Source organism: Bombyx mandarina, chromosome 20 (genome assembly GCF_030267445.1).
Source record: "Bombyx mandarina strain Sakado chromosome 20, ASM3026744v2".
Lineage (NCBI taxonomy): Eukaryota > Metazoa > Arthropoda > Insecta > Lepidoptera > Bombycidae > Bombyx > Bombyx mandarina.
This window is the reverse complement of record NC_143226.1, coordinates 7633064-7657873: the sequence shown is the minus strand read 5'-3', so window position 1 is coordinate 7657873 and position 24810 is coordinate 7633064. Positions and strand designations below refer to the sequence as shown.

The 24810-nt window shown below is 38.7% G+C and overlaps 1 protein-coding gene across 2 annotated transcripts in view; it reads right to left on the bottom strand.

Annotated features, from left to right (window-relative positions):
- Nucleotides 1-24810, bottom strand: part of nvy (CBFA2/RUNX1 partner transcriptional co-repressor nervy) — a 90206-nt gene that overhangs the window by 12253 nt on the left and 53143 nt on the right. The window contains exons 3-6 of one of the 2 annotated variants that reach the window (XM_089736046.1): nucleotides 8004-8102; nucleotides 7015-7178; nucleotides 6487-6633; nucleotides 5281-5411 (exon numbers count right to left, since the gene is read on the bottom strand). In XM_089736046.1, the coding sequence (XP_089592172.1) occupies nucleotides 5281-5411; nucleotides 6487-6633; nucleotides 7015-7178; nucleotides 8004-8102 (541 nt within the window). The remainder of the gene's footprint in view (nucleotides 1-5280; nucleotides 5412-6486; nucleotides 6634-7014; nucleotides 7179-8003; nucleotides 8103-24810) is intronic. The other variant, XM_089736047.1, reaches the window with a different exon arrangement.

The window sequence follows — 24810 nt, the reverse complement described above, 5'->3', positions numbered from 1 at the left end:
AGCGCTATGACATGTCCTTCTTCAAACGAGGCTTGTGGAGAGTATTAAGCGGTAGGCAGCGGCTTGGCTCTGCCCCTGGCATTGCTGAAGTCCATGGGCGACGGTAACCACTCACCATCAGATGGGCCGTATGCTCGTCTGCCTACAAGGGCAATAAAAAAATAATAATAATATAATGACGATGGTTTTTTAATAAATTGTAATAAAATGTAGTAAAGTAGTACAAGTCACAGACGGTCATTTGGTTCTAAGCTAGGATTCTTCATAATTTTGCGGGTTTGATTTTTATTACACGATTTTATTCCTTCCCCGTGGAAGTCAATCGGGAACATTTTTTAAGTACGTATTTCAATTGAAAAATTGGTACCCGCCTGCGGGATTCGAACACCGGTGCATCGCTACATACGAATGCACCGGACGTCTTATCCTTTAGGCCACGGCGACTTCACGACACTTGATTTGGGACTTGCACGCGCGGTTCAGTGGGAGTAGTATCTCTCGTCACGTGTACGGTGTTAACGAATGCTAATGGTTCGAAGCCGATTGATCATTAAATAGCATTGTCAATGTCACTGTCGGCGATGTTTAGTAATCTACCGGCATTACAAATGAAGCAAGGGTATAACAGTGTAATCAGATTCCCTAAAATTATTGTAATCGTCGATACCAAACGAATCCATTTATCACTTTAATGACAAGGCTTCTTACAAGCTTAATTATTTTTATTTATTTTTATTGCTTAATTGGGTAGGCGATCTCATAGCACATCTGGTGTTAAGTGTTTACTGGAACCCATAGAAATCTACAACGTAAATGCGCTACCCACCTTAATATATAAGTTCTAAGGTCTCAGTATGCCACCACCACCAACGGCTGCCCCACCCTTCAAGCCGAAACGCATTACTGCTTCACGGCAGAAATAGGCGGGGTGGTGGTATCTACCTGCGCGGACTCACAAGAGGTCCTACCACCAGTTTTAGAAGAAGAATTAGAAGAAAGATAGATCGAAAAGCTCAGGTAACACAGAGGAGGGATTTTTTTGTCACCTGTCTGCACTTCTGTTGTCGCATAGAACGTGGAATATATTGTGTCACACGGTGTTTCAGCAGACTGGGTCAAATCTCAACGAACATGAACCATGGATACATATTGTTTTTTTTTTTTTATTTTTTTTTTTTTTTTGTCTTACCTAAGCTGATAGCTTTGAGAGGCTATATCAGCGTCGCCTTAACTAGTAAGTGAGCTCACGGGGCTCAAACCTGATGACGTCGCTAGCACGAACCCTACGACGCTACGCCCCACTGAGAAGATCCGGCGAGAAACTCAGTGGGCTGTGTTTGAGGGTTCCATATTGAAGCTAGCAGAACATGAATAAGACAGAAAAAAAGGGAAAGTCGGAATGATATCTACAAGTGCTTCCTCATTATCCTCTGTCCTAATCCGAACTCCTCAAGAATGTCAACCCTGAGTCGGCAGTAAGCTTAAAACCTTAAAACTAAACCGAATAAAATTGCAATCTGATATAATTTGGGCCGACCAGGACAATGTTAAGGAGCCTAAACGAACTTATTTCTGTCGTAACGAAAGCAAATGATAAGATAATGTTGCTGTCCACGGGCACACGGAAACGACAATGTGGAACAATCGTAGGCCATCCCGCGGCATCAAAGGCTACCCACAAAAACTCATACACTGGTTCTGACGTTGACAACTCAACTAGGGATGCGGCCGCTTTGAACTGGATTAATTTTTACGTCAATAATGGGTACAACGAAAGCGGGTTTTTATTTCTGCATAGTAAGTACATGGGTATGTTTTTAATTACTTAAATATTTTGGCTTCAATAATGATTCTAGGAGGAAAACACAGAGGAAAGATCTTCCACTTTGGGTGAAATTGGTCCGAGCGTTATGGGAACCAATCCGTGGCTAATGTTGCAATGAGGCAGCTTAAAAACCCTGACAACATATGTCATTTCGACAAGTCTGCTTCTGATAAACCAGTCGTGCACTCTAATTGGATTAAATATATAATCGCAATCGCTTAAGCGTGGAACGTTAGTACTGTTTTCATTTTTGAGAATGCACAGAAACTTTAATTTTGAGTTTGTAATATTTGCAACAGCCGGTTTTGTTGATCCTGTTTGAGCCGGTTATCGGGCATCCCTAGTGAAGGGGTGCGGGATCAGCGCAGGTGGCGAGGCGGGGCGGGGGAGGCGTACAAATTACCTGTCCGTACCACTCACCTGCTCCGGACCGCTATTATTGATAGTTTCCGATTTGAACGCTTTGATCATTGACGAGCCAAAGCTTTTTTTCCTTTGTAATAAACAAGAAAAAGAAATTATTGACTTGTCTTTCTTAGCAGATGTAGCTTGATTCTTTGCGAAATTTAATTAAGGGATTTTTCGGGAACTAGTGGTCCCGCAGTAGTCGAAATTCGACTATAATTAATTGAAATTGTAAGTATGTACACTATTATGATTGTATTTTCAAAGACGTCAAAGATGTTTCTATAATCACAAATTTCGCCAAGACTACACTTTAGACAAATATTAATAAAGACAAACAATATTTATTCTATTCTCAATTTGACCACAGACGTCAAGAACAAAAGTTTGACAATAAATAAATAGTATGCATGCGTGTGTGCGTCAAAAATATTTTAGTGTGTGTAATGTTTTTTTAATGATTTAATGTATTTTTTAGACAAAATTTAAAAAAATATTAGCATTGCGCACTTCTTCTCTATATTCTCTATAAGTGTGGGAAATTTCATACTCCTCCATCCGCGCAATTTTCGTAAAAAGGGATATGAAAAATTTTTCCTTGACATATTAGACTAGACCTAGACATCATAGGTTCAATAAAGTCAGATTTACTTTTTGAATTGTTGTGTTAATTTATTGTCATTTTCTTAACATATCGACTGCAACTGAGAATTAATTATTTAAAAAAATATCCTTAAAAAATACTTGAATAGAGTTCCCTGTACACTAAAACCTTAACTTAAAGTTTCAGAAAATTGAGATCATCCCACCTTGTGGCTCTATGGAAGGATACCGGTAACTTTCCTAAAACAGCAAAAGCTGCTTGGCTTATTTCGCCAAAGTCAGCCTTAATTGTAGCTTTTATTACTGTTTCCGTCTCCAACCCCACTCTAGTTCTACAGATATTCTTAATGTAAGTTTTTTTTTTATTGCTTAAATAGGTGGACGAGGTCACAGCCCACCTTTTGTTAAGTGGTTACTGGAGCCCAAGGACATCTACAACGTAAATGCGCCACCCACCTTGAGATATAAGTTCTAAGATCTCAGTATAGTTACAACGGCTGCCCCACCCTTCAAACCGAAACGCATTACTGTTTCACGACAGAAATGGGCAGGGCGGTGGTACCTACCCGCGCGGACTCACAAGAGGTCCTACCACCAGTAAGTTCACGTGAATGGCACCTTTTTATGGAGCTATTCATTTTTTAATTGAGTACAATATATATCTGAGTACTGAACATAAAGCCCTTTGCCTGTTATACAGCAAAAAACATACCTTCAAAAATAAAATGTTTGAATCAATCACATTAATCTGGAGTAAATTAGCAGTTGGCTATATGTACGCCTTTTTTAAAGCATATATATTATGTATAAACATTTGTAATATTTGGATTGTATACATATATTACTTGTTTAAAAACAGTATTAAATAAAAGACCTATTAATTATTACCTATTTTGTTTAATACCTTTAAATTTCTAATATAAAAAAACTATTTCAAAAATGTGCAACAATAATTAGCTAACTGATATATCATACTTATTAAATAAACGAATATATTGATATTAATTTATTTTTTTCTTAAAATTTTTTGTTTTTTTTAATCGTGTATATTTATAATTGCCTCTTGATTTCTAGGTTTAGGCAATAAGGTGTTTACTTTAAAAAATCCTTAAATTCATTATAGACAGCTCAATAATGTTGAATTAACAGATCTTAATTAAAGTCTTACGTAGCTTTCAATTATCTAGCAAATATATTTAGAAACTAGCGGCCCGCCCTCGCTTCGCTTCGGAAACATTAAAACACACATGAAAACAAAAAAAAAAAAAATTTTTTTTTTTTTAAAAGTAGCCTATGTTCATCAGGGACAATGTCGGCTTCTAATGGAAAAAGAATTTTTCAAATCGGTCCAGTAGTTTCGGAGCCTATTCGAAACAAACAAACAAACAAATCTTTTCTCTTTATAATATTAGTATAGAAGTATAGATGGTATTTTCGAGCTAGACATTTTGTCGGAATTCGTGGTCAGTTGGTTACTAACAGTGTTATAAACACAGTTAGCGTGGTAACCATCGTTCATCGCCTCTCGTAGGCACGCTCCATTAGACTGATGGGATCCAGGTGTTTTTAAAAGCGTAACACAATGCATTTGGACATAACTCAAAATATAAATAGTTTCAAATGTTTCTACGGATGTAGGTGAGATAGTGCTGTGCCTATAACTTTGAAGGTAGACGATATTGGAAGGAATTTTAAATCGTACTGCCTATCGTGTATTGAATAAATGGCACATGTACAGCATCGGATAAGATGGAACTGAAATTCTAAGCGAAACAAATAAAAGGAAGATTGTGCGTGAATTTGTTTACGTTTATGGGTGACTCGACCTTTAAGTCAATATTACTGACTTAAAAAAAAAGTTAAGTAAAATGGCGGGAATTTCTTGGAACTTTGACAGATTTTTTGTAAAAAATAAGAAGTAAAGAGAAACAAATTTAATTCTAACCCAATTCAAACAAACTATCCTGTCTACATTATTACTGTGCGAAAAAATGGAAATACAACACAACAGTCAATTGATTTATTTATTTATTTATTGCGTAGTTAGGTGGACGAGCTCACGGCCCACCTGGTGTTAAGTGGTTACCGGAGCTCATAGACATCTACAACGTAAATGCCGCCACCCACCTTGAGATATGAGTTCTAAGGTCCCACTATAGTTACAACGGTTGCCCCGCCCTTCGAACCGAAACGCATTATTGCTTCACGGCAGAAATAGGTAGTCAGGTATTAGGCAATAAGCAAGCAAAACGTTGATGAGTGACTACTTAATCCTCCGTGACCACAAAAACTTAAACTATTCGAAATGTCAGCAGTAATAAACGTCAGGTCAATAGTTTTAAAAAAATATCCAATTTTCGATCACAAAATACTCCTTGTATTTTTGCTATGAGCGCTGCTTAGAAATAATTAATATACTATACTAAAACAATCTATGTATTACTCACGGATCACTCGCTCGTCTCTTGATGCCTCCTTCGGGAACTGTCCCGGGATGCTGTGGGGCGAATATGTCGCTGGAGTCTCCTCCTGACTCCAAGATCAGGTGCTCGTGAGATCTGATGTACTGGAGGGGGGTCTGTTGATGAACGTGGCTTTAGTTTTTTTTCTACCTATGCTGATAGCCTTGAGAGGATTTATCAGCATTGGTGTAGCGTGTAGGTGAGCTCTCGGGGCGGAGGTGTTGCTAACACTGGTCCTAGCAAAAGCAGTGCTACGCAGAATCTACCACCGGATCGGAAACGCGACTCACTGAGAAGATCCGGCGAGAAACTCAATGTGCTTACTTAGCTTAACGCTTGTTTTGTAGAACAGAAAAACAATCGCACTGGATGGTCTATACAATGATGCAATGATAATATGAATGTGGTGATAGAGTGGGGAGAAGTATGCTCTTGAACAGTCGGTTTGTTCTTTTGTCGTCTATTTTATGTACATTTGAGAACGGTCAATTCGTTCCTTGTCGTCTGGTTCGTGTCCGTCTTTGTCTAGTCGTTGTAGGCCTTGTGTCCTGTCAAGGACTTTTTGCGGGAACGTGAGGAGTGAAGTTGTGTGATTTGTTTTATTTAGTCTATTTAGTGTTTCGTCAGGTTTAAATGTGTAATAACGGTGGTTCATTAACTGTTTAATATCTATGAAAGTGCATAAATGTGGGAAAATGAAACAAAGCCGCTGGACGTAACTTCTCGGGATCCTCAAAAAAGTCCACTGAAAAAATCTCAGTACATGACCACCATTTTACTGTGATTATATTTAATTTTCATCCCAGTTGATTAATCTCTCAAATTAATCATCTTCATTTCATTTCACTTCATATTATCATTTTTCATAAAAATAAGAATAACAATTAAAATAAGACATGACTTAAAGGTCTTAAGTTACCAGGTCATAAAATCCGTTAAAAAAAAAGTCCTGTCAAAGAGGTTGCACGCCACGACAGCTCTCATTGGTCCAGCGGGAGGGTGGCGTGAGGGTTTTTTTTTCGCGTGGGCGGAAGGAATTCCTCATGGAGATCCACCCAAGGGCCCGGGCCAATGGGCATGCCCGACTTCACTGAGATAGTGGATCAGTGACCCACAGACTAAAACCTCCCTCCTGGTTATCTGCCCGTCCTGGTACCCCTTTTTATTATGGAGTGTGAGGGTGTGGCGTACCTGCTTGGCTCTGCGGGCCCGCGCGTGCAGGTCTCGCTGTGCTAGCGGCAGCAGCGCGCGGAGGAAGCCAGGCACGGAGGCCCGCAGCGGGTAGTTGGTGCACTCCTGCACGCCGCTCTGGAACTCCTCGACGTTCATTGTACCTGCCTGGACGCCAACATACTTACTTATACGAGGCCACCTATCTGCCGTGAAGCAATGCGTTTCGGTTTGAAGGGCGCGGCAGCCGTTGTACTATTAAAAAAAAGATCTTAGAACTCATGCCTCAAAGTGGGTTTTACGTTGCAGATGTCTATTGGCTCCGGTAACTACTTGACACCAGAGATGGGCCGTGAGCTCGTCCACCCATCTAATGTCTTATGATTATTTTGTCCCTTTCTTTCGATTTGTAAGATTGGGTAATCACTGTTATTTAATCGAGAGCTCATGTCTCATAGACGGCGTTAACTAAGGGCTACGTGCGTGAGCCAGTATACCCCTTCACAACAATAAGAAGGTTGAAAGTTTCAAGAAACAAATCTTCCATACCACAAGATTGTGGATAAGATGTTTAACTCTCTCGCCGATTTCAGCACCAACGTCCGTGGCGAACTGCTGCAGAGCCGAGAGGAATCGCCGAAGCCGCTGCAGAGCTGGGGCCCGTGCTCCATCAGCGAGTGGAGGAGAAAGGGACTCCGTTGAGGACAGAGCTGCTGTGGAAGATAATACTGTGAGGAGTCTTTTTAAAATGACCCGTTTTATAATTCATTTTCTTTCTAACCACCGCTTGGCACCACTTGGCACCACTTGGCGCTTACTGGCCGGTCGAACTAATCAGTTTGTGTTATTAACATTATACAAAATGGAACTCTGCTGTACAGGTATGAGATAGGCATAGTTTTTAGGCTCGTTCAATTTTGAACTCTGTGTATAAAGCTCTAAAGAAAGTCAGAATTCGCTTTAGTCTTCAATACAAATGCCTTAGGCCCGATTTCAAGACATTGGAGATGCCGGGCTCAATGACGATGGGTCTTGCGACATGACAACGGACTTTTTCATTAAAACCTGAAAGCAGTAGTAGTTCTGTGATACTATTCTGCGCACTCTTACCAGAAAAACCGGTTGTTCTCTATCAATCAATTATTAGTAGCTGGTCTGCCAAATTCCGGGGTCATCATGAATTTCCGTGCTCTGGGCACTTTCCGAATAACTAATAAAGAACAGCTCTCTTTGCTTCCATGCTTGGAATTTTTTATGATCACTTGTGCTAGCTCTCTGAATTTGGGCCCATTTGTTTTGTGATAGCCACTAGTTTTTGCTACTACTGCTGGTGGTAGGCATATATCATAGCAATGTCGCTACCAATCATGAATTAAGACGTTCAAATCACAATTGGTTATTTTCCTTTAAAAAAAAACAACTGTAATACCCTTCCTACTAAAAGGCTTGTACGAGTATGCTGTAATGCTATAAATGGGTAAGCCACAAAATAATGATGCTCTGGTATCTATATAAATATATAAGATATATAAATGTACCAGTAGTTCCGTTGTTCTGAGGGCTCGGGGGGCCGGGCGTCGGCGAGGACCTGGTCTCCTCCTGTTCCGGAGATCTGTGCTCTTTGTTTGTTGTTGTAGCTGTAACAAGAGGAAGCATGTAAAAAATTTTGCCAAACTAAACAGTGAATAACATATACTGCTGAAGTCTCCTTTGACGCTCGTCAAAAAGACAGATCCAGTCACGTATCCTGCGGAGAGGTAGAGAAAGAGAGAGAGCTTTATTGCGTACTAAAACAAAATTTACATTAAAATCGGTCAATGGGTTGGTAATTTGTACAATAGGTGATCTCGTATTGACAAATCTGAGTGTAGCAACTAAGTCGTGATCAAATTTAAAACCAGCTCTTAAAATTATACTCGTTAGCAATATTTCATGTCTGGGCTATTCACTGTGGACCTGATTCTGGATGCAGATTCAAGTAATGCATACAATAAAAATCATTGTCATCAAATTTAACGAGCCTCTGCGAGAATAGGCTATGAGAGAATGGCTCTAATTTAACTAAGAAGATATCCTACATACAAATGCACATGTAGGAACAGAATGTATGGATGAATGACGGATGTTTTGGTAGGCAGTGGCTTGGCTCTACCCCGGGTATTGCTGAAGTCCATGGGCGACGGTAACCACTCACCTCATCAGATAGGCCGTATACTCGTCTACCTACACGGGCAATAAAAATTAAAATTAAAAATGTGGAGCATCACTGATTGAGAGAGATAGGAGATATCATGTTAGAAGGTAGGAGAGACGGCGAATTAATGTTTGACATATAATTTTTTTTAAGCGGAAGGAGAAATGTGGGTAGTTATCTGACGTGATAGTGGACAGACTTATTAGTATATTATCTCGGATGACAAAATACGTGTTTGATTGATTTACTTTGCTATAATAAATACTGAATTAAAATCAAGTTTGTGTGAAGCAATCAACTGTTTTATTGGCCCAAATTTTATAGAAAATCTCACATTTATATCACTTTCGTTCCAAGTCAAATTCAAAGTTGGTAAAAAATAAATTCGATCGACAAATATAGGGAAAAAATCCATCGAAATTTGAGTATATACGAGAGCTGGTTTCACGCATCGCGCACGCAAAGACAAACAAAAGGGTTTTCACTGATTTTTCTCCGTATTTTTTTTGGGCAATGAATTATTTAATACGGAACCAACTGACATAAAATGTTCAGCCGATCGTTCGACACGTAAAACACAATTTCCACGAGAAGCAAACAAACAGCACTCCCTATGCGCGGGCACGGATTCTATCATGTTTAGCACACAAAACAGCTTTGGTACACACGGACCTGGGAATCAGCAGTGTCATGCGTGTTTCAAGAGATCGTAAGTTCGAGACTGATACTGTTGATACAGTCATCTCGTTTTTACCATCGCACCGCCCGCCACCGGAGTAGAGTTCATCCGTACTACCTGGAGCCACTGCGGTCATCCACAGTGCGTTTGCAGAGGTCTTTCTTGCCACGTACCATCCGGCTATGGAATGAGCTCCCCTCCACGGTGTTTCGCGAGCGCATGACATGTCCTTCTTCAAACGAGGCTTGTGGAGAGTATTAAGCGGTAGGCAGCGACTTGGCTCTGCCCCTGGCATTGCTGTAATCCATGGGCGACGATAACCACTCACCATCAGGTGTGCCGTGTGCTAGTCTGCCTACAAGAGCAATAAAAGAAAAGGAGACTGGTCAGTTACGTTTTCAGTTTTACAACACACCCGCTGTACCTACTTCAAATATTCGAAGCCATCCTGATTTGTATCCGATTTCGATCGTGAAGGATATCGTAAAATAATATCTGCGAAATTTGATGGTGGTGGTGGTGGTATTTTGAAAGTTAAGGTTAAGTACCATATGTTGAGGCTTTATTTTCCTAATTCCTACTTCAATCCACTATCCACGCCATCTGTTGACGCTTGAAGCAAAACTGCGTATAAAAAAAAAATGAAAATAAAAATGGCGGTAAAAAACTAAGATAATGTGTCAATGTCAAAACAAAAATTTGTTATTATTGTTGTTCGGTTGTGTAGAAAAATCTCGATTATGAGAAATATCAAAAGTGCATCAAGGGGTTTCGCGGTGAGTCAATAACCTTATCCTCTTCCCACTGCTAAACTAAATTTTAAACGGCCTAAGCCTTAGTCATGCAGCCACACGAAAAATTCACCCCACCGTTTTATTTGACATTTGAGGAAGCTCCTGAGAGTATGCAAATTATGGCCTTGAAGTATTTGTTTTATTTGGACATTCTTTTTTTTATTGCTTAGATGGGTGGACAAGCTCACAGCCCACCTGGTGTTAGGTGGTTACTGGAGCCCATAGACATCTACAACGTAAATGCGCTAACCACCTAGAGATATAAGTTCTAAGGTCTCAGTATAGTTACAACGGCTGCCTCACCCTTCAAACCGATATGCATTACTACTTCACGGCAGAAATAGGCAGGGTGGTAGTACCTACCCGTGCGGACTCACAAGAGGTCATACCATTAGTAATTACGCAAATTATAATTTAGCGGTTTGATTTTTATTACACGATGTTAATACTTCACCGTGGAAGTCAATCGTGAAGATTTATTAAGTATGTATTTCATTAGAAAAATTGGTACCCGCCTGCGGGATTCGAACGCCGTTGCATCGCTAAATACGACTGCACCAGACGTCTTAACCTTTAGGCCACAACAACGACGACGATACTCTGGCTATGATAGCCTGACGACCAAGCCTGGCTATATAAGCTTTTCCTTATCATCTCATTTATGTGACCACAAATATAGCTCCTTCATATTAAATTAGTTAATTGTTGAACGTGACAATGAAAATTGAAGTATCCCTAAGTAAACAAATGATTTAAAAACACAATTAATTCTAGAAACCCTATTTATTAAGCCTTATTAAGCCATAAATGCTGTATATATATATACACACAAAATGAGAGTCTTTTTTTTTTAATACGCAAACTGTCTGCATATGACGGAATAAATATAAGTTCAGTGGGTGAGGTAGTGGTGTGGCAAGTGCGAGCCGTGCCACGGACACGCTCTCTCCGAAACAAACTAGTGATGCGATGGTGCTTTATCGATTATCGATTCTAAATTTGTTCAATCTAGTTTGACATTTTCATTTTTTTAAGCAAAGACAAGCTCGCGGACTACACCGGTTTCACAATTTAATAGCTGCCACTCACAATGACGTGAAATTCACAATTGTGTTATTAAATATGTTCTGGCCAATCGAGTCTAGTGGACATCGTTCCCGGAGCAAAACTAATATAATTGTGTAAGTTAGGTAGGTCCAAAGCTGTCGATATGTCTATAAAGAGATGTCTGAGAATTATCTGCTTTGTTCAACATTTGCAAACAACGCATTCTTCTCGACACATCGCAAGGTAAAGTTTGGATTTCCAAGTATGTTTAGTTAATAGTAGTATTAAGTATAGTAGTAGATAGTAGTAGCAAGAGTAGAGTTATTAAACATATACTATACACAATATATGAATTAACTGTGTATAGCCTGCGTTTGCACCACTGGGTGCACTGGATCAAGTGTCAGAAGTGGCCCCCTTAGAATTTCTGAAATTTAATGCAAATTCGAATATAAATTTCATATAAACCAACACTGTTCTTCTAGGTATATGGTATTACATCAAATAGTTCTGTTTTTTTTTGTTTGTTTTTTAAGAAACAAATAGGTTATAATATATTACACACCGAAAGAGCTGAAAATAATTTGTATAAAACATTTTATTCCTTATGATATATAATACATACATAATAGCTCTTGTCGCAACCAAAGTTAATGGCATTCCAATGTCATCTCTCACATAAGAGTAGGGTTATAAAGTTTGCATGAAAGATAAGAATTAATTTGGCCTATACACCGATTTCTTGAAGTTTGCAAGTGAATAGCGTATAGTTTAGTTTGGATGATTGTAGCAAAGTTAAGTTGGTACATTCAGTGGCGTAGCGGGGGGCAAGGGAGGACATCATACTCCAGGCGCTACTCACAAAGAAGCACCAAATGGTCCGCAAAACAAAAAAAATGCTGGATAATTTTTATTACGGCAGAACTAACGGCCGTCTGGTGTAGTGGTAAGTGACATGGTCACTACACAAGGGGGTCGCGGGTTCGAATCCCGCCAAGGGAAGATATTTGTGTAGAATAAGGATCGCAGCGCATAAAATAAAAGTTACACTATTCCAAAATCTTCTATTATAATAGTAATTAATAATTAACACTAATTTTATTACGTCTTACTCATTTTTCAACCGTCTTCGCCATCTTCCAATTCTCTGTCATTCCATCTGTCATTCTCTTCTCTTTCTTTCCGTTTTCTCTCACTCACATCTTAACGCTCCGTTCCACACTCTTTTCATACGTTCCGTTCTTACCAATCCTACATTCGGCCATCCTGCTCTCATATCTGCCCTCAGATATGGCTCCTCCATACAACATTAAAAAATAAAATAGTTCTGAATCTGACAGTCTTACTTTTTACACAAATAAAAATTATGCTCTGAATAACAAAATATGTTTTAACAACATAGCCTAAAATTTGTGAGGATACGTGAGTAGTATTATAGATACAACAGTTATATATCCAAGCACACACACAAACAATCATTCATCCTTATCTGGCCATTTCTTCATATTGTCTGCAGAGCTGGAAGTCCTCTTTGGCCCTTCGGTAGTATCATACAGCTTCTCAACATCGTACCTATCATTTCTTTTAACTTTAATAATCTTGTAAGGTCCTAAATACTTGGGTTTAACTTTAAGCCCTGGGCCGAATTGAGTTCTCTTAATGGCTACTAAATCATCTAACTCATAAAGTGAACTAGGTTTTCTCTTATCATTAAATGTTTTCTTATTTTCTTCTTGTATCTTCTGAATCTGTTGCTTGGCTTTCAGTCTTAAATTTTCTCTGTTTTCATCATAACTATTAATAATTTCTTGTTCCAAAAGTTTAATCATATTCACATCTTCTATACATCTCATCTTTGTTCCAATAAGCAATTGGAATGGTGAAGTATTTATTGATCGTTGGTAAGTACTGTTTAAAGCTCGCTGCACTTGACCAACGTGCCTATACCACAGTGATTTATCTTCTATACACAGCTTGGTTAACATTGGAATCAAGATACGATGAACCCTCTCAACCTGTCCATTGCCTCGAGGAATTCCAGTGGTAATTTTTATATGTTGTATATCTTCTTCTTTACAATATTCTCCAAAAATGTCACTGGTAAAAGCTGTACCTCTATCCGTTATGATTCTGGTTGGGTTACCAAAAGTCTGCTGATGAATTCGCAACTTATTTAATACTTCTGCACTCGATGTGGACTTAGTAGGAAAAAGCCATGTAAACTTCGTAAATGCATCTATAATGGTAAGAATATAGTTATACTGCTTTCTTGTTTCCGTAAATGGTCCAATGTGATCCAAGTGTAAAGTATGCAGTGGGGTTCCTTCTTTATCTATGGGATTAAGAAAACCCTCTTGCTTACCTTCTTTCCTTGTCGCTAATAAACAAGGTATGCAGCTTAAAACTACTTCTTCAATTTTCTTATCCATATTTTTAATATAATAATCTCGTCCTATGGTTTCTTTCATTTTTCTTTTTGAAAAATGACCATTTTGATGAAATGTCTTTAAAATTTCTTTCTCCATAAGCCTAGGAACTACTAATCGTTTATCTTCACCTTTATATAGGATGCCATTATCGATCCAGAAGTCGTGATAGTGGCCTTCTTTCAATATTAGTTGTCTAATAGCATTGAGTTCCTCGTCTGTTTCTTGAGCATGTCTCATCTCTTCTTGGAGGCTAACTACAGCTGCCACAAATGGATTCCTGCTAAAAGCGTCAATGTGTTGCATTCTACTCCCTGCTCTGTGCTCAATCTCATAGTCATATTCACCTAGCATAAACACCCATCTAGCCACTTTCGGTGTCAAATCTTTCTTTTTAAGTGTCTGTTCAAAGGCTTTGCAATCTGTGACAATTTTGAAATGGATTCCATATAAATAATGTCTAAACTTTCTTACAGCCTCTACTACTGCAAGTGCCTCTAGTTCATAACTTGAGTATTTGCTCTCAGTTTCTGTCGTTTTATGACTCATGTAATGCACAGGATGCAATCCACCATCTGAATGTAATTGCAACAGTATTGCTGCTAAAGCTTGACTGGATGCGTCTGTGTGCAGCTCTGTTCGTAAATTGGGGTTGTATATTTTCAATACTGGATCACTGGTCAACTTTTGCTTCAATAAATTGAAAGCATATCTTTGCTCGTGTTCGAATATGAAAGGAACACCTTTCTTCAGTAAATCTGACAATGGCTTGGCAATCTTCGCAAAATCTTTGATGTATTTCCTGAAGTAAGACGTTAAGCCAATAAAACCCATCACATGTTTAATATTTCTAGGTTCCGGATATCTTACCACTGCCTCAATTTTCTCCGGGCTTGGCCTAACCTCTCCATCCTTTATCAAGTGCCCTAAATATTCTATTTCTCGACTAATAAGTTTCGCTTTTTTCCAATTTACCTGCAGTCCATACTGCGAAGCTACCTCTAAAACTTGGGTTAATCTGTCGCAAGCTTGACTCTCTGAATCTGCTATTATAACGATATCATCGATGAATATTACCATGACGCCCTTTGCTATTAACTCCCTGAAGATTATTGTCACAAACCTCATAAAACATTTAGGTGAGATGCACAGACCAAACGGTGCACGTAGGAACTCAAATTGTCCATGATGAGTTATAAAAGATGTATAATGCACCGATTCTTCACTTATTTTAAGATGAAAAAATCCGTTTTTGAGGTCTAGTACGCTGAATATCTTAGCATCTTTCAACTTGTCAATCAAATCATCAATGATTGGTAATGGAAATTCATCTTTTACTATCTTCTTATTTAATAAACGGTAATCCACACAAATGCGAGTTGAACCATCCTTCTTTTTAACCAAGACTAATGGACTAGAGTATTCCGAAAAACTAACCCGTACTATTCCTTTTTGTAGCCACTCGTCTACCTGTTCCTCCACTATCCTTTGTTCCATATGTGATATTCTTCGGGGTCGCTGAGCTATTGGCACATCATCTTTTAACACTATTTTCATCTTAATAGGAGCTTCTTTTGTTTGTATCGGCTTATACTCATGAACTAGCCGCATAACTTTCGTCTTTAAATCGGGATTAGTGATATGACTAGTCACATCAACCTCAGTCACACAACAATTTACCCGCGACAACCATTCATCACCTTTCGTAAAGAAGAGTACAGCACCCTCACGTACTAACATCACAACTTTTTGTAGGAACTCTTGTCCTATAATCAATTTATAAGGCATTGACTTATTCGGTACTACATGAAAAATTACATTGGGATAGCACTGTTCATCAATAACTATACATGCAAAGATTTTCCCATACGACCTTATTTTATAGAGTCCTAGTCCAGATAAAATCATGTTATCATCGTTACACGGCAAGTTTAACTCTTTCCACAGATCTTCCGTCATCAAATTCACGTCGCTACCCGTATCTATTAATGCACTTATTAATCTATCACCTATTTTCACAGATTTTAATGGTTTATTTGAGTTATGTTGCTGGTCACGTTGTTTGTTTACAACCTGCATGACGTCGTTGTCATAGCAGCTGTCATCCTTCATCTTGCAAATTTCTTCATGGCCGCATGCTTCGCTCCGATTTTCCGACGAAGTCGCTCCGAACATAACCGATTCTTTTTTCGGTGCTACATCGGACTGTTTTATCAATGGATGCATTTGAACCCGTTGATTGGCTGATCTGACAGCTCTCGGCAGCTGTTTTACCGACGTTTTCGTGTAACTCGAACTTTCGGTACTTCCTGTGTTAGAATTGGTGCACTTGTAACTAATATGGCCGAATTCATTGCACCTGAAACACTTCATTCCATTTCGGCATGCACTAGCTCGATGATATTTTTCTCCACAAGTGTAACAATACTGATTGTTTCTTGACATGGAATCTCTAACCGAAGCCGTTGCAGTTCGTTTAATATGTAGTTCGGCATTCTGTTTGGCAGATTTCTCCTTGATCCTTTCGTACAACAACAACTTTTCTTTCAGCACCGGATAAGTAACCGCACCGTACAAAATTGCTTTATTCATCTCCAGGTCTGTAATGCCGTCTATGATGTACTGAATGGCAACGTAATCTGGGAATCTCGCTCGTTTTCCCATCTCCTTCATAATTAGCATATATTGATAATATGACTCGTCTTTATGTTTCTTGCGTGCCGTCATGAGCTCATGCATCTCTTTGCTGTTCATCACGTCAGGAAATTCTTTGAGCACGGCTGCCTTGAGTTCTTCATAACTTTTATGAACCTTCTCCGTCTTTAACCATAACTGTGCTGTTCCTGATAAAGATCTACGTGCTATGATAAGTAGTTGTTGAGGCGACCATCCAAATATTTCGGCGTTGTCTTCTAGATCCTGCGCCCATTTCGTCGAGGTGTAAGTGTGATCTTCGCCACTGAACTTAGTCATATCAATTAAGTTGAAAATTGCGTCTTTGTTTTCCGTAAATGTAAAAGTTCCTTGACTCTCCGACATCTTGAAATAATTGTCACCGTTTTTTTGTTTTTTAACAACGTGAGCGTGATTCGTCTTCAAATATTTTCTCTTAAATCTTCATACGTTTTTTAATTCGTCTTCTTATTAATAATAGTCGTTTATTCGTCGTCGTCGTATTTTCGTCTTTTCTTCTTGCCACGTTTTTTCGTTAAAATTTTGAAAATTTTATGGTGTCGATCCCGAACGAATATTTGTCATTTATCTCGGATGAATATTTGTTTTTATCCCGGACGAGCCCCCAAAAATGTAGAATAAGGATCGCAGCGCATAAAATAAAAGTTACACTATTCCAAAATCTTCTATTATAATAGTAATTAATAATTAACACTAATTTTATTACGTCTTACTCATTTTTCAACCGTCTTCGCCATCTTCCAATTCTCTGTCATTCCATCTGTCATTCTCTTCTCTTTCTTTCCGTTTTCTCTCACTCACATCTTAACGCTCCGTTCCACACTCTTTTCATACGTTCCGTTCTTACCAATCCTACATTTGTATGATAAATATAAATGTATTTTCCAGGGTTATAGATGTATATTAAATATATGTATGTGTATAATAAAAATCTTACATTTATTTCCGTTATCTGGTACCTGTAGCACAAGTTCTTTACGAACTTATCACGGGACCAGTTAACGTGGCGTGATTGTTAGTAAATATTTATATTTATATTTATAAGCTGTCGCTGTCGCAGATTATTTTTATTCTTTCTGGATGATTGAATTCTGGAAAATATATCTTAAATTTAATGCCATTGTAATATAATAAATGTTAAATCGACTTTAGATCGTTACGCCACTGTACACACTGAAGTCGATTGGTGCTAGTTGGACACGTTCTTATCGATGTCGTGTACCCTCATCCCTACTCGTTAGAGTGCGGTGCGCGTGACAGGCGACACCTAGCCCGCGGCGTCGCTTTCATCTCGCCCGCACAATTAGATCTAAAGAATTTAACCGAAACATTAGGGGGACGTCGTCAAGAAAACATCATAATATAATAATTATAAAAACAATAGATTAAGTAACTTTGTTTGTTGGTATTGTGTTTTTTGGTCGATAAATGTTCGAGTTGTTTCGTCAGCAATCGGATGGTAAACACTCGACGTCGCCGCTTCGCCCCAAACACGTCGTTCCGGATCCTCCCGATCCACTAACGGTGATTTTAGATACCTCAAGCACCGGTCACCGTTCAAAGGTTCGGCAAGTAAATTAACACACAGACAAAGCCCACCTTAGAGGGTTTAGATACTCTAAGCAGCCCACAGAGTTTCTCGCCGGATCTAAACGCGACCCGACTGAGAAGATCCAGTCGTAGATTCTGCGAAGCACTGCTCTTGCTAGGGCTACTGCTAGCAACGTCCTCAGGTTAGAACCCCGCGAGCTCACCTACTTGCCTGGTGAGTCTAGTATGACCCCTCGAGTTTATTTTTTTGCTCAGATGGGCCCACCTGGTGTTAAGTGGTAACTGAAATCCATAAACATCTACAACGTAAATGCGCCACCCACTCGTCGTGGGTCGAACGATACCCACGATCTAAGGCCTCAGTATAGTTACAACGGCTGCCCCACCCTTCAAACCGAAACGCATTACTGCTTCACGGCAGAAATAGGCAGGCACTCATAAGAGGTCCTACCACCAGTAAAAATACTAAAATTACTATAATTACTATAATAGGTACGAAAAAGAAAGTAATCGCTGGAAATTCAAAACGAACTCGTGTCGGACGTACCTTAGCGTCTCTAAGCGCGACCCGTCAGTTCCCACGGTTGATAATTCATTGTGTTTGCTCGTAGAAACGCCCACCACTCGATGGTTACTGCTCGCCTTTACCACCGCCGTCATTATAGTACAATATAATATTCATGTATGGATGTAAACTGTAATTACGGATTTTAGGAATGGGGAAAGATGACCTGGTGCTGCATTGTCGATTTTTTCATGGGCCGCGAAGGGATGATGTGATTTTGAGTGCTAAACGAAGTAAGGTAGCCTCGTGAATACTAAGGCCGAATTTAAAGCAAAGAGACAATCGTTGTTATTATTTACATTGGATCTGGAAGCCAGATGATTTCGCTTCGGATACGTCTCACTGTAAACCATGGCTTTACTATACCTTTAAATATACTACTAGCTTCTAAACGGCCGTCTGGTGTAGTGGTAAGTGACATGGTCACTACACAAGGGGGTCGCGGGTTCGAATCCCGCCAAGGAGAGATATTTGTATGATAAATATAAATGTCTTTTCCAGGGTTATGGATGTATATTAAATATATGTATGTGTATAATAAAAATCTTACATTTATTTCCGTTATCTGGTACCTGTAACACAAGTTCTTTACGAACTTATCACGGGACCAGTTAACGTGGCGTGATTGTTAGTAAATATTTATTTATTTATTTAAAAAAAAATGTGGTTTCTTTGGTTTTGATGTAGAACAAAATCATATTCCTAATATTACTTTTAATAAACAAGGCTTCCACATGACCACGACCGCTCTGCCAAGAGTAACCGACCATGACGATGAATATTACTTTTATTGATGAAATGTCCCGCGTTCTAAACTAAGCGTAACAAATAAACAAACAAAAAAACTTTTGCATTTATAATGAAAATAATAATCAACAATGGATTTAATTTCTATTCAATGAACATACAAAATCAAGATTTCTTTCATTAGATTTAATTATGCAAGTACAAATATAGTACTTAATGCTAGTTAATACTTTAGAGCTACCTAGTATGATCACAGCGGCTTCTTTCACACAACAATGGAGATGCACGGATAATTGTATTATATATTCTTTTCTGGATGACCCCTTTCTCGCCCACCTGTCCATTTTGAAATTGAAAAGGCCTCCAGGCGACCAGTGATCTTTCCTTCATCAAAAAAAGAGGTTTATTGCAATGATGAGACGTATTGTGCTCGTGCGGGCTGCTCTCTCTCTCTCTCTGCATATTTCAGCCATAAAACCTCATCTGGTTCAATCTGCTAGATCAAAGATAGCTGCTATTTATTTTAAAAAAAAATACCTATTCTGTTTTGAAGCAGGCAACCATTACGATAGAAATAAAATGACGACGATTAAACTTTATACTATTAACAAGGATTTTTTAGTTTGCATTCTAAATATTAAACAAACACTGCTGAGCAGCGAGATATCGCATTATATTCGATAAAACATTCGATTTAAAGGATTCATAGTCACATCACTAGAGATGCAACACGTCGCTACTCATCAATAATGCCGGCTTCCAGCCCCCGGGGCGGCTTGTTATTATAACTGACGTACGATTGTCGGTACCTTTGACTTTCATTTTTCATGAAAATAGCCAACGTTTTTACTGTAAAAGGCATAATTAGTTTGTCCGTGTGAAAAGCTATGTATTCACTTTGTGAGATAGTGTGGGTTATCAGAGGGATCCAATCTTAACATCGCATGTGTTTCTCTTCTTCTTCTTAATCGCATACTTCATTGCCGTATTGTACCATCATCTACTACTTTCAGCTTTCGGCTTCCCTCAGGGCGATTGTAACAGAGAGTGTTTTTTTCTTTTTTTTCCTTCCAAAGCTGATAGCCTTGAGAGGGTATATCAGCGTCGCCTTAACTAGTAGGTGAGCTCACGGGGCTCAAACCTGATGACGTTGCTAACACGACCCTAGCAATCTACCACCCGATCGGAAACGCGACCCACCGACGTCGACTGCTTTCTATTCTGTCCGCAGGATCGGGAATGTAGTTACCGGCGGCCACGATGAGAGGGTTCTCGTGTCGTGCCGCTTTATCGAAGTGGCGCATCGACGCCGACTGCAGATACTTACTGATGGACTCTAAGTCCAGGTCGTCATGGAGGTCGACGTTCCTGACGAACCACGGAGCTCCGGTGGCTATCCTGCAAAAACGGGATTCAATGACTTGGAATGATTTTAAGTTAGTACGGGCCGCGTGAACGAACACTACACTTGCATAGGTCATGAACAGAGAGTCCGGTGAGCGCGGTTACTTGATCTAACCAACGGCTTGGTGACCAGCCGAGGGTTCTTTTGCCTTCTGATTTTCCCATCACAACAAAATTTTCAGGGCTTTCTGGTTAAATTAGCAATTCGCCAAAAATTTAACATGTTGCCCGTATATTGGCCGGCTATACCCGGATTATGTCATGCTCATCCAAATTCCTTCAGGCAATTTTTCGTAATCGACTAACCATCTCATCCAAACACAGAAACTTTCAGATTTATTAATACGCTTTTATTAGCTTCACACGTATGTATGTTAGTATGTAACGGAATCTTTGAACATGATCTTGACCCCCTTCAAAACGTCGGATTAACTCGAAATTTGGTATACTTATTAAGGACTGATGACAACTCAATATTAAAAAAATATAGAAAAAAAGTAAATTTAATTCAACTTAAAAATGAAAAATATATAATAGTTAAAAAAAGCTAACAAAATACGCTTTCATAGAAAATCCAACTAAAAAATAATTTCTTAAAATTTTTCTTAAACTATTTTTAATTCAAATTTATTAATATTTTTTTCTATTTTTTAATTGGATTTTCTATAAAAGCGTTTTTTGTTAGCATTTTTAAACTATTATTTATAATATTACTATAGATATGGTATGTTCATTTTTAGATGATGTAGATGAGTAGAATGAGCTCACCGCTAATCTGGCTTTAAAGGTTGCTGGTGCCGTAGTTATCGTAATGACACATGATCGAAGTCTCAATTGCATCGTAGAACCTCAAAACGTGATCCCACTCTTCAAACCCGAACGTATGAAACCCGTACGGATGATTTGTTATTTTATCTTTATTAAAAGTTTATCGATATCGCAGGTAGCGTCCCTATTTAGAACGAGTTTCGCTCGCGGGTGTGTTTCTTGTTTTTGACATTTAATTTTATCTCCAATGAACTTTGTTTATTATGAAGCCCGAATGTTCCAGTAGTCGCTAGAGGATCTTTCACAGTTGAGTTTGTTCAGCTGTTATTCATGTCAGGAGACGAGTGTGCGAGAATCCGTGCTCTTGCTACCATGACAATGGTTCCTTGACAATACAAACTTACCCAACTTTCTATACTTTCCTATTTTGGCCACTGGCGGTAATAAGATTTTTGTTTTCATTGCTTAGATGGGTGGACGAGCTCACAGCCCACCTGGTGTTAAGTGGTTACTGGAGCCCATAGACATCTACAACGTAAATGCGCCACCCACTTTGAGATATAAGTTCTAAGATCTTAGTATAGTTACAACGTCTACAATAATAGCAATTTATCTTATAATCGGTATAACGTACGGCCCTCACACAGAGAGGCTGAGAGAGATCGTGATCCTCTCGTAATAAGTGCACCCTCCACTCGGCGTCAAGTCGGGCACACACTCTATGACAAACGACCGAAACTCTAAGCATGAAACAAAATCGCTAACCGCCTCTGTTTTCCCGCTTACTTCTTTTGAACCGCACCATCGTTCCGTATACGGTTTCACTGGTAAAAACAGTAGGGCGTTGATCGTAATTCGACCATAGTCATTGACACATAAAGATTAAGATACATTTTATGTACTGTTACTGTACTGTCGGCCGTCTGGTGTAGTGGTAAGTGACATAGTCACTTCACAAGGGGGTCGCGGGTTCGAATCCCGCCAAGGGAAGATGTTTGTATGATAAATATAAATCTCTTTTCCAGGGTTATGGATGTATATTAAATATTAAAATATATGTATGTGTATAATAGAAATCTTACACTTATTTCCGTTATCTGGTACCTGTAACACAAGTTCTTTACGAACTTACCACGGGACCAGTTAACGTGGCGTGATTGTTAGTAGATATTTATTTATTTATTATTTATTTATTATTTATTTATTATTTATTTATTATTTATTTATTATTTATTTATTATTTATTTATTATTTATTTATTATTTATTTATTATTTATTATTTATTTATTATTTATTTATTATTTATTTATTATTTATTATTTATTTATTATTTATTTATTATTTATTTATTTATTTACTGTTACTCATGACGACGCTTGTAACTGAAAATAAGTATTGTACTTTTTGACGAAGCGTGTTGCTGATAATTGTATTTCTGTAATCTGACCAAGCATGTTGCGGATAATAACACGTACTTTTAGGTTAGGAAAACTATGTTCATTTTTTTTTATAATTCAACACAAATGTATTTCACTTGATAACTTGAACTGTGAACAAACAAATAAGCGGAAATTTTATGTACTACATTTTCTGTTTTTAGTTTTCAGCTTCCTGGCAGCTTTTAGGTTTTAGCTACATTACCGCCACAAGTTATTTTGAAAAAAAAAAAAAAAAAAGATTTCAATCAACATATTTTTTTATGGTTTACGTGGTAGATCGTCGATAACAGGCAAACAAAATTCGTTTTATGTACGCAGTTAAAAAACTAATAGAATCCGTCTGAATAGAGAAACAGAACTAAACGTTTTAAAACTACCATTATTTATCCTGAATATCCTGGACAGGATATTCGGTCAAAATAATAAGATATCGGACCTTAACTTGACTTTGCAAAGCTATGAGCTAATCGAACGTCTTAAATCGGTGAAAATTGCTTTAAAATTTCCGTTTCATAACTATGAACTAACTAGTTACAGGAAAAGATAATGGGAGTGTGTTGAAAAAAGAAAGAAAATCGGTTAGCGAACAACGAAGAAAATGGCACTCTATTGTTTTTGCCTAAATACAGAGAGACCTTACTTAGAGAGGATTGAATACACAGTAACATGACTGAACTTGTCGTGACGAATTTGGGTGAAGACAATTTAAATATTCCTCTAATGTCGTTCGTGTTTGCTTATGAAATGTTACTTATAATTTATAAGTATGACGGCGTTAACGATATTTCTGTTATATAACACGTGCAATAGGAGTGACTCACACAAGCCAGGTGCGCCGGCCGTGTCGTTCCACTCGTAAACAACAGGTGCAACAGAAGTGACTCATAAATAAGCCAGCTGCGCCGGCCAGTATAAAAAGGCGGTACGTGCCTCGCAATGGACCCATTTCGATAAAGCGGCACGACACGAGAACCCTCTCATCGTGGCCGCCGGTAACTACATTCCCGATCCTGCGGACAGAATGGAAAGCAGTCGACGTCGCCCAAAACACGTCATCTCGGATCCTCCCGATCCACTAACGGTGCTTCTAGGTACTTCAAGCACCGGTCACCGTTCTCGTCGAACCCGTCGCTTGCGACGAAGGGCTCGACGAGTAAATTAACTCCCAGACACAGCCCACTGAGTTTCTCGCCGGATCTTCTCAGTGGGTCGCGTTTCCGATCCGGTGGTAGATTCTGCGAAGCACGGCTCTTGCTAGGGTTCGTGTTAGCAACGTCATCAGGTTTGAGCCCCGTGAGCTCACCTACAAAAGTTAGGGTTACGCTGACATAGCCTCTCAAGGCTCTCAGCTTAGGTAGGAAAAAAAAAAAAAAAAAAAAAACGCAATGGACATTCGTTGGACTGCGTTTGCCCGGTGTACTTACTATATCCTTGTTACGTTGTGTGATTCAGTGACTGTTGTACGTACTGGTTAAAGTTGCACAAGTCTTAAAGTGAATTGTTAAGATAACATATTGTTGATTAAATCAGGAATCAAAAAGTGACTTCGTTGTACTTTATGTTCAACAAGATAATGTCTACCCTCAAGCTTATATGTATAATAAATCGCAATTGATAGTCGACAGTGCAAACAGACGGTCATTTTAAAACAATGATCCTTAAATAATGTGAGTGTGAATACCTGTTAGATTATGATTACTTATAATATCTACTGCAAGGTAATGCAAGGGCTATATGCAAGTTTCGCCGAATATTTAGGCAAAGCTCACGGAGTTCAGCCTGGGATATTTTACTAACACTAGCCCTAGCAAGAACAGTGCTTCACTGAATCTACCACTAGATTAGAATCGCGACCCGCTAAAAAGATACAGCCATGAGCTCAGTAGGTACTAGATACATTTGTGGTCCCCCAATATCTCAAATTCATTCTAATTTAAAAACATTACTTTTGAAATGTGAATTTTTAAAGACATCGTGATATGAATTATTAGCAGAACCACCAAAACTTTTTTTTATTGCTTAGATGGGTGGACGAG